Source organism: Babylonia areolata, chromosome 19 (assembly GCF_041734735.1).
Source record: "Babylonia areolata isolate BAREFJ2019XMU chromosome 19, ASM4173473v1, whole genome shotgun sequence".
NCBI lineage: Eukaryota > Metazoa > Mollusca > Gastropoda > Neogastropoda > Buccinidae > Babylonia > Babylonia areolata.
Genome location: NC_134894.1, coordinates 13247503 through 13260002, shown reverse-complemented (window position 1 = coordinate 13260002; position 12500 = coordinate 13247503). Strand labels below are relative to the sequence as shown.

At 45.5% G+C, this 12500-nt stretch overlaps 1 protein-coding gene across 1 annotated transcript in view; it reads left to right on the top strand.

The window, feature by feature from the left end:
- The window catches only part of LOC143293949 (corticotropin-releasing factor receptor 2-like), a 92568-nt gene that overhangs the window by 40224 nt on the left and 39844 nt on the right, over positions 1-12500 (top strand). Inside the window, exons 2-3 of the mRNA XM_076605345.1 lie at positions 6546-6662; positions 8255-8358. Of these exons, the coding sequence (XP_076461460.1) occupies positions 6546-6662; positions 8255-8358 (221 nt within the window). The remainder of the gene's footprint in view (positions 1-6545; positions 6663-8254; positions 8359-12500) is intronic.

Below are 12500 nucleotides of genomic sequence, written 5' to 3'. Positions count from 1 at the left end.
TGTCTCTGTCTGTCTCTGTCTCTGTCTCTCTCTCTTTCTCTCTCTCTCTCTCTTGCGGTGCAGAAATATGTGAGCTGGAAGAAATTGCCACGACTGTCATGATCCAAAACTCGAATATCATTGACCCAGATGTGGACAGTTCCCAACATGACAGTGAACTTTGTGAAGAGAAGTATGCTGATGTGCCGCCAGATGTCTACCGACAGATAATGTCTTGTCTCGAGGAGTCGGCCAGGAAAATGGATAGTTTACTGAATACGTTTAAAGACACAAATCCAAACGCTTGTTAAAAGTCCTAGAAATGGAAATCCTGATCTGGATGTAAGTATATCATGATTAATTTCGCTGTGTGATTCCTTTTCAGTTGTTGACCTATTTGAAAACAAACATTTTGGGTAGAAAGACTTTGAATGGCATTAATCATAATTAATCGCATGACGTGGATTGTCATGATCAAGTGTACAGAGCGTCAGTTCTCATGTTTCGTTACAACCTCTTCCCCACCCTGCGCACTTGTGAATGGGTAAAAATGAGCCTGACCACAATAGATCATTCGTTCTTTCGTTCTCTCTCTCTCTCTTTCTCTCTCTTTGTCTGTCTGTCTGTCTGTCTGTCTCTGGTTTCCTTCCTCCACCCCCTCTCTCTCACTAGTTTGCTCCCCCCCCCCTCTCTCACCCTCTCCCTCCTTCTCTCTCTTTCTCTCTGGTCCCCCCTCTCTGTTTCTCTTTATCTTCTCTGTGGCTTCCTCCCTCCCTCTATTTCTCTCTCTCTCTCTCTCTCTGTTGTCCACCCCCCCCCCTCTCTCTATGGTCTCCTCCTCCTCTCTTTCTCTCTCTATTCAAGTGTTACAATACCCCTTCCCATGCCCACCTGCAGTCCCCTGGTTTTGAATTGTGGTCCATTCGTTCGTTTGCTCGTTTTCTCTCTGTCTCTGTCTCTCTCAGTCTCTCTCTCTCTGTGTGTGTGTGTGTGTGTGTGTGTGTGTGTGTGTGTGTGTGTGTGTGTGTGTGTGTGTGTGTGTGTGTGTGTTGAACGCTCTTCGCAACGCCTTCGGATTTCCTATAAAGGGCAAAAAAAAAAAAAAAGCGCCCTTTAATGTCATGACTTAATAATTTTCAAATGCCGGTAGTGCTTTCTCCATGATTTTTTTTTTTTTTTTTTCATGGATGTGGTTCCATAAAGCGCATGACAAGACAATTGTCAGAAGCAAATTATTTGTCGTCACATTTCATGGTGATCGTGATTTCAGTTTCCAGTTCACTTCGGTTCGTTTGATGATACACGGAAAATGGTGGGGGGGTTTGTAAGGAGGCATGGGAGGGTTGTAGGGGCGGGTTGGGGGTGGGGATGGGGGTCTGTGAGGGGCGGGGGTGGCTTGCAGGTTGCAGAGCACGTTTGATATTCATTTCTCAACTGAAGTGTGGTTTTGTTTTCAGTTTCTTCTTCCTTTTCTTTCTTTTAATTTTTTGTTTTGTTTGTTTTGTTTTGTTTTCTATTTCCGTTTTCCTTCCTCCCTCCATCTCTCCCTCCATTCATTCATTCCTTGCTCTCCCTTCCGTCTTTCCCACCTTCTTTCTTTATTCCCTTGCTTCCTTTCTTCCCTCCTTTCTGCATTCCTTCATTCTTTCGCGCCTTCCTTGTTCCCTCCTATTTATTATTTATTAAGACATCTTGCCATAGCTCTATCCCTCCTATCTTCACACCTTCTTTCCTCCTTTCCTTCCTCTTTCCTTCCTGCCATCATACTCTCTTTCCTTTCTTCCTTCCTTCCTTATTTTCTACCCACCTTCTTTCATTCCTTCAGTCTTTCCCGCGAAGTTCTCCTCTCTTCCTCTTTCTCTTCCTCTTCCTTCTCCTCCTCCTCTTTCTTCTTCTACTTCTACAACTCATGTGTTCGCTCGCATCTGTTTGCGGGCTTTTACGTGTATGGCCGTTTTCAGCTCGCCATTTAGGCAGTCAAAATCCACAAGCATTCTCAGTGTGCAGTCTTCTGGAAGATTGTGATAGGAGATCAAGAACTTGAAGAGGATGATGTGCTCAGTATTTCTCAGAAACTGTTGAACCGAAGGATGAACGCTGTATGTGGTTTTGTTTGAAGATGTTCTTTGCGCACAGGATGAATAGCTTGATGGATCGTATTTCGCGCCTTTACCGTGTTTTCCACACATTCTGCCCTGTTTACTTGCTTTCTTTAGTGCGTCTTCTGTCTTTTTTTCTTCTTCTTCTTTTGATCTCTTCTTCTTCTGCTGCTGCTGCTTCCACTGCTTCTTCGACCTCCTTCCCTTCCTCTTCTTCCTCCTGCTCTTCCTCCTCGTCTCGTCTTTCTCCCTCTACAAATACACAGAAAAAATTGCTCCTTTTCATCTCTGACGCTGTCTGCACCTTTTGCATCCCAAATCGCTCTCCCTGACCGGCCAGCCACTGATGCACTGAGTAAAGCACCATCGTCCCCAAACAGTCTGCTGGTTTTCGCCCGCTGTGTGTCCCGTCTGTTGCCCATCTGTTTGATAACAGCTTCCTGTGCTTTCTCACAGCCCCACGCTTTCTTGCACTTTTTTTTTTTGGTGCCAAGGAAGCCTACAAAAACCATTGACGTCAGAATTCATGTCAGTACAACCATCCAAAAGACGGGGGAAAAAAGAAAAAAAGAAAGAAAAAAGGACGGGATGCTTTCAATCAAATGGTTCGTATCATCATCATCATCATCTCTCTCTCTCTCTCTCTCTCTCTCTCTCTCTCTCTCTCTCTCTCTCTCTCTCTCTCTCTCTCTCCAAGACCGAGAAGTATGCTAGCCTAGCCAGCAACCTGAGAGAATCTGGCTTCCAAGCCAAAGTTCTTGCCATAGAGATTGGTGCAAGAGGGTTTGTGGGCGCATCTGCCCACAGCCTCATGAAACAGCTGTCTGTTTCTGGCAGAGAGAGGACATAGGTTCTCAAGGCAATTGCAGAAGTAGCAGAAAAGAGTTCCAGCTGGATCTGGTCGAGGAGGAATGAAAGTAAACTTCATGAGGATTAAATTTCCCTACTCAAACTAGGCGTACGATGGCTCAGTGGTTAAAACGTCTGCCAGAAAAGGTGACTCAGTCCTGAAGTGGCGACCTCCCTGGAGGCACGGGTTCGAACCTGCTGAGGACCAGGAAAACAGAAAAAAGAAAAGGCGGCAATACAAGGGCATCCAGGAGTCATGATCTAGGTGCGGCCCGGCCCCCTTGGAGTGTAAGGAGTTCAGGGCTGAAACACTTGACTGAGGGGGGCTTCTTCTCTGAAGACCTTGTACTGTCCAGCTCTCCCTAGAGTTTCTTATCACACATTGCAAAGTGCGAAAGAAAGCGTAGGATGTCGAGAAAGTGAAGACTGACACCCCCAAAACTCAACATCGTGAGTTTGTTTAACATGTTTACGTGCGAATGATAAGTGCGTAATGCAGCTTCAGTCTGCTTTGTTTACAAGATGTATTGTTATAGATATTATATCGTTTAATATCAGCGTCATCACTAGGGTTATTGTTATTATTATTATTAGTAGTAGTAGTAGTGGTATCATTATTGGTATTATCACCATTGTCGTTGTTGTCGTTATCATTGGTAGTGGTGGTAGTGTTACTGTTGTTTCATAACTTGTTCTTTTTCACAGTTGGTTTTCTTCTTAATCCTCTGTTCTCCTCCCTGTCATCGAGAACAGGGCTAGCTGTTCGTCTTTTAAACTGACTCTGTGTGTGTGTGTGTGTGTGTGTGTGTGTGTGTGTGTGTGTGTGTGTGTGTGTGTTTATTGTTCACATTCCCCTTCACAAGGGACTAAGGCCTTTTGTGAACAAACCATCTTCAGTGTTCTCTCCTCTGTGTGTGTGTGTGGGGGGGGGGGGGGGAGGGGGGTGCGGGGGGGGGGGTGTGTGTGTGAGTGTGTGTGTGTGTGTGTGTGTGTGTGTGTGTGTGTGTGTGTGTGCGCGCGCGCGAGATGTGAAATTAGGTGGCAGGCGGCAAAGATTTCCGACGTTATACTTGTGGGAAATATTTTGCTGCTATGTGATCCCTCTCTCTCTGTGTTTCTCTGTCTCTGTCTCTCCCCCCCTCTCTCTCTCTCTCCCCCCCCTCTCTCTCTCTCTCTGCCTCTCTTCCCATCTTGTATCTTTTGTTATTTGTCCCGTGTCCACTTCCTCCTAATCCATTAGCCAGCTTATTGAAAGCGTGGCGGGGCCCTGAGGGAGTCGGTCAGAAGGGGAAAGCGATGAAGCCAGCCATTTAATTAAGAGAAGTCCCGTGTCTCTGTTCCGCTCTTCCTGTACCGTCTTTTTTTTTTTTTTTTTTTTTTTTTTTACAGCAGTTTGCTGACTGCCCCCCCACCCACCCTCCCTTTTTTTTTCTTAACTGACCAGTCTGTGTCTGTCTGTGTTTGTCGGTCTGTTTGAGTTTTTGGTGTGTTTTTTTGTTTTTGTTTTTCTTGTGTGTGTGTGTGTGTGTGTGTTTTGTTTTGTTTTGTGTGTGTGTGTGTGTGTGTGTGTGTGTGTGTGTGTGTGTGTGTGTGTGTGTGTGTGTGTGTGTGTGTGTGTGTGTGTGTGTGTGTGTGTGTGTGTGTGTGTGTGTGTGTGTGTGTGCGCATGTACATGGTTATTTTGTTTGTCTTTTTCTGCCTGTCTGTCTGTCTCTGTCTGTCTATCTGTCTGTTTGTCTGCCTGTTTGTCTGTCTGTCAGTCTGTCTCTGTCTCTGTCTCTGCCTCCTTTCTCTCTGTGTCTGTGTTTCTCTGTCTCTGTCTTGTCTCTCTTTCTCTCTCTACCTACTTTCCCACACCCCAATCTCTCTCTCTCTCTCTCTCTCTCTCTCTCTGATATTTCATCTCTGTCTCTTTGGGAAGATATTATTTTGAATTGCTGTGTTTATCCGCTTTCCATGCTTATCCCCCCCCCCCCCGCCCCTCCTGCCCGTGTACACCACCTGCTCCTCCTATCGTTTCGTCTACGTCTCTCCACTTTTTTCTTCCTCCTCATCAGCATTGTTTTTCTTGCAAACCAAGTTGATTAACATTTTCACTCTGTTTATCCTTTCCTTTTATTTCTCCCTACTTCTTCTTCTTGTCCTCCTCCTCCTCCTTCTTTTCCATTACCTCCTCCTCCTCTTCCTCCCCCTCCTCCTCCTCATTATTCTTCTTCTTCCACTCCTCCTTCATTCCAACCCCATCTCCTCTTCTCCACAACGTATTGGTGGTGTAGACCTCCAGTTGTTCAGCATCGGTGGTGTGGAGGGCCGTTTGAGCCGAGACCAAGGCCATTTATTTTGTATTGCTGGACATTACACACACACACACACACACACACACACACACACACACACACACACACACACACACACACACACACACACACACACACACACACACACACACACACACACACACACACACACACACACACACACACACACATATATATATATATATGGAGTGATGGCCTAGAGGTAACGCGTCCGTCTAGGAAGCGAGAGGTTTGAATCACAGCTTAGCCGCGGATATTTTCTCCTCCTCCACTAGACCTTGAGTGGTGGTCTGGACGCTAGTCATCCGCATGAGACGATAAACCAAGGTCCCGTGTGCAGCATGCACTTAGCGCACGTAAAAGAACCCACGGCAACAAAAGGGTTGTTTCAGGCAAAATTCTGTAGAAAAATCCACTTCGATAGGAAAAAACCAATAAAACTGCACGCAGGAAAAAAAAAAAATACACACACACGATAAAAAAAAGGGTGGCGCTGTAGTGTAGCGACGCACTCTTCCTGGGGAGAGCAGCCCGAATTTCACACAGAGAAATCTGTTGTGACAAAAAGAAAAATACAATACAATATAGCGCTGAATCTTGTGCAGAGACAAATCAAAGCGCTTTCGCACCAGTCATTCACACGCATGCATGACTCTAAAACTGGAGAAAAAAAACTGAGGACAAGGGAGAGGCAGGGAAAGGAGGCTATCTTGGGAAGAGGTGAGTTTTAAGGCCAGACTTGAAAGAGCTGAGTGCTGAGACCTGACGAAGAGAAACAGGAAGTTCATTCCAATTGCAAGGTCCAGAGACAGAGAAAGAACGGCGGCCGACAGTCGAGTGTTTGAATATGGGTATGCATAAACAGAGTGGACATCTTACACACTCTCTCTCTCTCTCTCTCTCTCTCTCTCTCTCTCTCTCTCTCTCTCTCTCTCTCTCTCTCTCCCTCTCAGCCTCCATTTTTTCCCCGTGTATTTTCTATCATTTCTCCTGTGTCCGCTCTGTAAATCCATTAGCCAGCTTGTTAAAGTGTGGTGACTTGAGGGAGTCGGACTTGGAAGAGAGAGAGAGACAGACAGAGAAAGAGAGAGAAAGAGAGACAGAGAGAGAGACAGAGAGAGAGAGAGAGAGAGAGAGAGAGAGATGATGATGATGATGATGATGATGATGATGATACGAACCATTTGATTGAAAGCATCCCGTCCTTTTTTCTTTTTTTTTTCTTTTTTCCCCCGTCTTTTGGATGGTTGTACTGACATGAATTCTGACGTCAATGGTTTTTGTTGTTGTTGTTTTCCAGAGCCTGGACAGGTGTACTGCAATGTGACGTTCGATGTGGTCACCTGTTGGCCGGCCACTCCAGCGGGCAGTGTGGCCACCATGCCGTGCCCTATGTCAGCCTACACTGACCACACCCGTCAGTACAGTGATTATAGCGTATTGTGTTGTGTTGTGCTGTGTTATGCTGTGTTGTGCTGTGCTGTGTTGTGTTTTGCTGTGTTGTATTGTGTTGTGCTGTGGTGTGCTGTGCTGTGCTGTGCTGTGCTATGCTGTGCTGTGTTGTGTTGTGCTGTGCTGCGCTGTGTTTTGTTGTGTTGTATTGTGTTATGCTGTGCTATGCTGTGCTGTGTTGTGTTATGTTGTATTTTGTTGTGCTGTGCTGTGTTGTGTTGTGTTGTGCTGTGCTGCGTTGTGTTGTGTTGTGAAGTGTTGTATTGAATTGAATTGTATTGTATTGTATTGCATTGTATTGCGTTGCGTTGCGTTGCATTTATTGTATTGTATTGTATTGCGTTGTGTTGTATTGTATTGCGTGTTGTTGCATTGTGTTGTATTGTATTGCGTTGCATTGCGTTGCGTTGCGTTGTATTGTATTGTGTTGCGTTGCCTTACGTTGTGTTACATTGTGTTTTATTGTATCGCATTAATTTGCACTTTATTGCTTTGTATGGTATTGTATTGCATAATGTTGTACTGTATTTCTATTTCAGTTTATTGCATCCTACAGCATTGTATTGTATTGTATTGTATTGAGTGGCATTGTATTGTAGTACTTTGTTGTGACAACATATTTCTCTGTGTGATATTCGGCCTGTCCTCCTAAGGGAGAGCACGACGCTACAGTGAAGAGCGCTAGCCTACTTTCGTTTTTTTTTTGTGTGTGTGTGTGTGTGTGTGTGTGTGTCTACAAGTGTATTTGTTTTCCTACCGAAGTAGATTTCTCTACAGATTTTTTTTTCCACTGACAACCCTTTCGTTGTCGTTGGTATTTTTCTATGTGTGCAGACGGCATGCTGCATACGCGACTACGACCTATCGTCTTAACCGATTGACACGATTAATTTTGAACATTTCTCTCACACGATTCACTGTTGTCGCAGTGCAGAGATATATCATTGTTTTTATGTTATGATTACCAGTCATCAGTTATCGACACTCAGCTTCAGTTGTTTTACTTATCATCGAAGTCGTTGGCTGTATCGTCATTGATGTTCGTTGACGGTGCGTTCTTGTGGTTTTTCAGTTACGGAATAATTTTTAATGGGTGAAATCAGTTAATGCCTTTCGTAAACGGTGAAAACGGTAGTAATTATCGTTCGTGATTGTAACGGTTATGCTCGCTTTCGTTGGCTTTTTGTGTGTGTGTGTGTGTGTGTGTGTGTGTGTGTGTGTGTGTGTGTGTGTGTGTGTGTGTGTGTGTGTGTGTGTGTGTGTGTGTGTGTGTGTGTGTGTGTGTGTGTGTGTGTGTGTGTGTGTGTGTGTGTGTGTGTCTGTCTGTCTGTCTGTTATGCCAAATCGTTAGCGCAGTATCGGGACATTCCACCTAATCTTCATCGTTTTTAATCGCCATAAAAGCTTCACAACATATGTCTAGGCATTAATGGAGGATATTGTTTAGATCATATTAGCGGGTTTTTGTTGTTGTTGTTCTTTTTTGTCTTTGAACTTGTGTGCGTGCGTGCGTGCGTGCGGGTGAATGTTTGTCTCTATCTGTACATGCTTCACCAGAGAACGCCACATACTACTGCCACCCTAACGGCACGTGGGCGGACATCGTGAACTACCTGCCCTGTGTACCCGGCAAAGATGAGGAGCTACCCCAGCGTGGCCCAGTGAGTACCCGTACCCCGCCCTCTAGTCATACCCCACCCTCTAGTCATACCCCACCCCGCCCTCTAGTCATACCCCGCCCTCTAGTCATACCCCGCCCTCTAGTCATACCCCACCCCGCCCTCTAGTCATACCCCGCCCTCTAGTCATACCCCACCCCGTCCTCTAGTCATACCCCACCCCGTCCTCTAGTCATACCCCGCCCTCTTGTCATACCCCACCCCGCCCTCTAGTCATACCCCACCCCGCCCTCTTGTCACACCCCACCCTCTTGTCATACCCCGCCCATTGTCATACCCCACCCCGCCCTCTTATCATACCCCACCCTCTTGTCATACCCCGCCCATTGTCATACCCCACCCTCTAGTCATACCCCACCCCGCCCTCTAGTCATACCCCACCCTCTTGTCATACCCCACCCCACCCTCTTGTCATACCCCACCCCGTCCTCTTGTCACACCCCACCCTCTAGTCATACCCCGCCCTCTAGTCATACCGCACCCTGTTGTCATACCCCGCCCTCTAGTCATCCACACCCCACCCTCTTGTCATACCCCGCCCTCTTGTCATACCCCGCCCATTGTCATACCCCACCCTCTTGTCATACCCCGCCCTCTAGTCATACCCCGCCCTCTTGTCATACCCCACCCTCTAGTCATACCCCACCCTCTAGTCATACCCCGCCCTCTAGTCATACCCCACCCCGCCCTCTTGTCATACCCCACCATCTAGTCATACCGCACCCTGCTGTCATACCCCACCCTCTAGTCATACCCCGCCCTCTTGTCATACCCCACCCTCTAGTCATACCCCGCCCTCCTGTCATACCCCACCCTCTAGTCATACCCCGCCCTCTAGTCATACCCCACCCTCTAGTCATACCCCACCCACCCTCTAGTCATACCCCACCCTCTAGTCATACCCCGCCCTCTAGTCATACTCCACCCTCCTGTTATACCCCACCCTCTAGTCATACCCCGCCCTCTAGTCATACCCCACCCTCTAGTCATACCCCGCCCTCTAGTCATACCCCACCCTCTAGTCATACCCCGCCCTCTAGTCATACTCCACCCTCCTGTTATACCCCACCCTCTAGTCATACCCCGCCCTCTAGTCATACCCCACCCTCTAGTCATACCCCGCCCTCTAGTCATACTCCACCCTCCTGTTATACCCCACCCTCTAGTCATACCCCGCCCTCTAGTCATACCCCACCCTCTAGTCATACCCCGCCCTCTAGTCATACCCCACCCTCTAGTCATACCCCGCCCTCTAGTCATATCCCGCCTTCTTGTCATACCCTGTCCTCAACCAACGATGACCTCCCTTCATACGCGACCCTGTTTTCTTTTTTCTTCTGCGTTTATGGGCTGCAGAACCCACGTCCACATTCATGTACAAGCTGGCATCTTCGTGTATGACCGTTTATACAGGCAACAACACTCCATTTTCAGGGATCTACCTGCTGGGTATGCTTTTGTTTCCATAACCCACCTAACGCTAACATGAATTACGAGATCTTGAACTTGCGTGTTTGATCTTCTATATGAGCTACACAAGAAAGGACTTCAGATATTGGCGGGTATGCACATCTGTTAACATTACAGATTCGAAAAAAAATCTCAGTCTTTAGCTCACCATGCGCTATAACCGGTATCCGAACCCAGGACCCTCAGATTGAAAGTCCAACGCTTTCACCACCAGGTTGTATCCGTCATAAACTGCACCCAGCAAATGATAAAAGGATCTGTAAATGTGTTAACATGGTGGAAAGATGTCAGATTTGTCATCCCTAGCACCATTTCTAGCTCGGTCAGAACTGTGGGGTATTCATTATTCAATTCATAATTTCAATTAAGAAACAAAACAGAATGTCAAGAAGTCATGAAATGTCTTCTTTCTCTGGTCGAAATATGTTTGTTTCCCCTTGCTGTCAAAGACAACACAGTGTCAGAAACAGTCGCAGGTCTAGAACGTGTTGCTGCAATGACGATGGTACACAGAATGACCATGGAAAAGACCAGGAGCCAGTTGCATTGCTCGAACGGAAGAGCCTAATATGGTCGTAACCCGCTGCTAACTGTGTGTAGTATGGAACTGACCAAATGGCGTAGTTCGGTCAACGTAGGCATATAGTCATGTGTAACTGTCAAAAAGTTAGAACCAAGCAATGCAACTGGCTCCAGATCATTCAGCACCAGTTACAGATTTTGCTACTGACTTTCATTATAAAAGAAAAGAAAGAAAAAGAAAAAAAACTCTTGAAGCTGATGTTCTGTCTGCACCGGAACTCAAAGACATCGACCGTAAATACAGACCGTAGGTGGAAGATACTGGCTGGATTTTGATCAGATGTCGTGATGGCCAAGGCGCTAGGCGGTTGACGCTGTCGTGGCGTGAGCAGGAGGTGTGTGTGTGTGTGTGTGTGTGGGTGTGTGTGGGTGTGTGTGTCTGTGTCTGTGTCTCTGTGTGTGTATGTGTTATATATATATATATATATATATATATATATATATGCGCGCGCGCGCGCGTGTGTGTGTGTTGGGGGCCACCTTGTTGTCCTACTACGCCAATTCAAAGGTTAAAAACGGTTTAACGTCTCGTGTCCTTTCTACGCCCATAGGAACAGTGAAATCATATTCATTTTGGGAAGACGGGGCCCATTCCTCCCCTCACAGTCATGTACGGCAAAAAAGAAAAAAAAAAAAAAAAGAAAAAAAAAGGAAAAAAGAAAAAGAAAGTATTAAGATATTCATAGTTTAAGAAAGAAGCAATGAGCTAATAACGCTAAAAAAAAGCAAAAATAAAATAATGCAAGTGAATAAGTGCAGAAAGGTACGCTGGACAGATCAGTTGCTTGGCTGTACCAGGAAAGAAAAAAGACACAGACAATAATAAATTTAAAGTTAAAAGGAAGTGTGTCGAGCAAAGACAGCTGGGGAAAAAAAGAAAGGAAAAAGATAAAAGAATGAAAAATCGTTATCAAACAGGGTGGATAAAAAGTTACAAACAGAATAAGATATATGGAAAAAAAATCTATTCAAGGATGAAAAGACGGCCACGGGCAAAGAAAGCCCATCAGGAAAACGGGAAGAAAAGAGAGAGCGAGACAAAAAAATAAAGACAATGATGATAATCAAAACAAAATAGACGAATAGAAAATAAAGAGGGTAAACGAAGCTGGGGCTGGTTAACCCTTTCACCACCAAACTCGCATTTATGCACAAGCTAGGTAGAGGACACATGTCACTGGAAGGCAACCAGATCGATCATGGTTCTGTTATCCATGAACCTACTGTTCTTAATTTTCGGTGGTAGGATAGGCCATATTTTCCACACATCGCAGCGGTAATCCCCAGCTGTTCTTTGACGCCATCTTTTGTGTGTTTATAGCACAAGGGAATTTTGCACTCTGAATTGACTGGCGGTGAAAGGGTTAACTGTACGTTCTTCCCCCTCCCGCCTTTCCATGAATGGAAACATTGTGATCACGTCAGAACTGCAAAATTATCGGCGGGGAAGAAAGAAACTAGTAAACAGTAACACAAGACAGACCATCTGACTATTCGAATATAAAGAAATGTTGATTTCTAATTAATAATAACAATCATCATCATTACGATAGAAATTATAATATTCCAAATGATAATGATAATAATAATTATCAATAATATAATTTATTTTCAGTCTAATATCATCGTCTTAGATGAACAGACCATAAATAAATAAACGAAGACCATCTGAGTTGCACAGTAATTATTTTTCTTTCACTTAACTGCAGACATTATTAAACCTTTGATGAATCTCTCAGAAGGAGTGGGGAAAAAGACCGACAGCTGATTACTGTGTTTTTGTTTGTTTGTTTGTCTCTTCGTGTTGTTCTTTCATGTTCCCAGACATAGATTGTCCAGACAACTGCCCTTTAAAAGAAGCAAGGAGTAAGCACTAAAAGACACGCAAACAGACAAAAAAAGACACCCCCGAAAAAGGAGTATGGCTGCCTACATGGCGGGGTAAAAACGGTCACACACGTAAAAGAACACTCGTGTACATACGAGTGAACGTGGGAGTTGCAGCCCACGAACGCAGAAAAAGAAGAAGACAGCAACAAAACGACAACGCAGTCGCGCACACCTACACACAC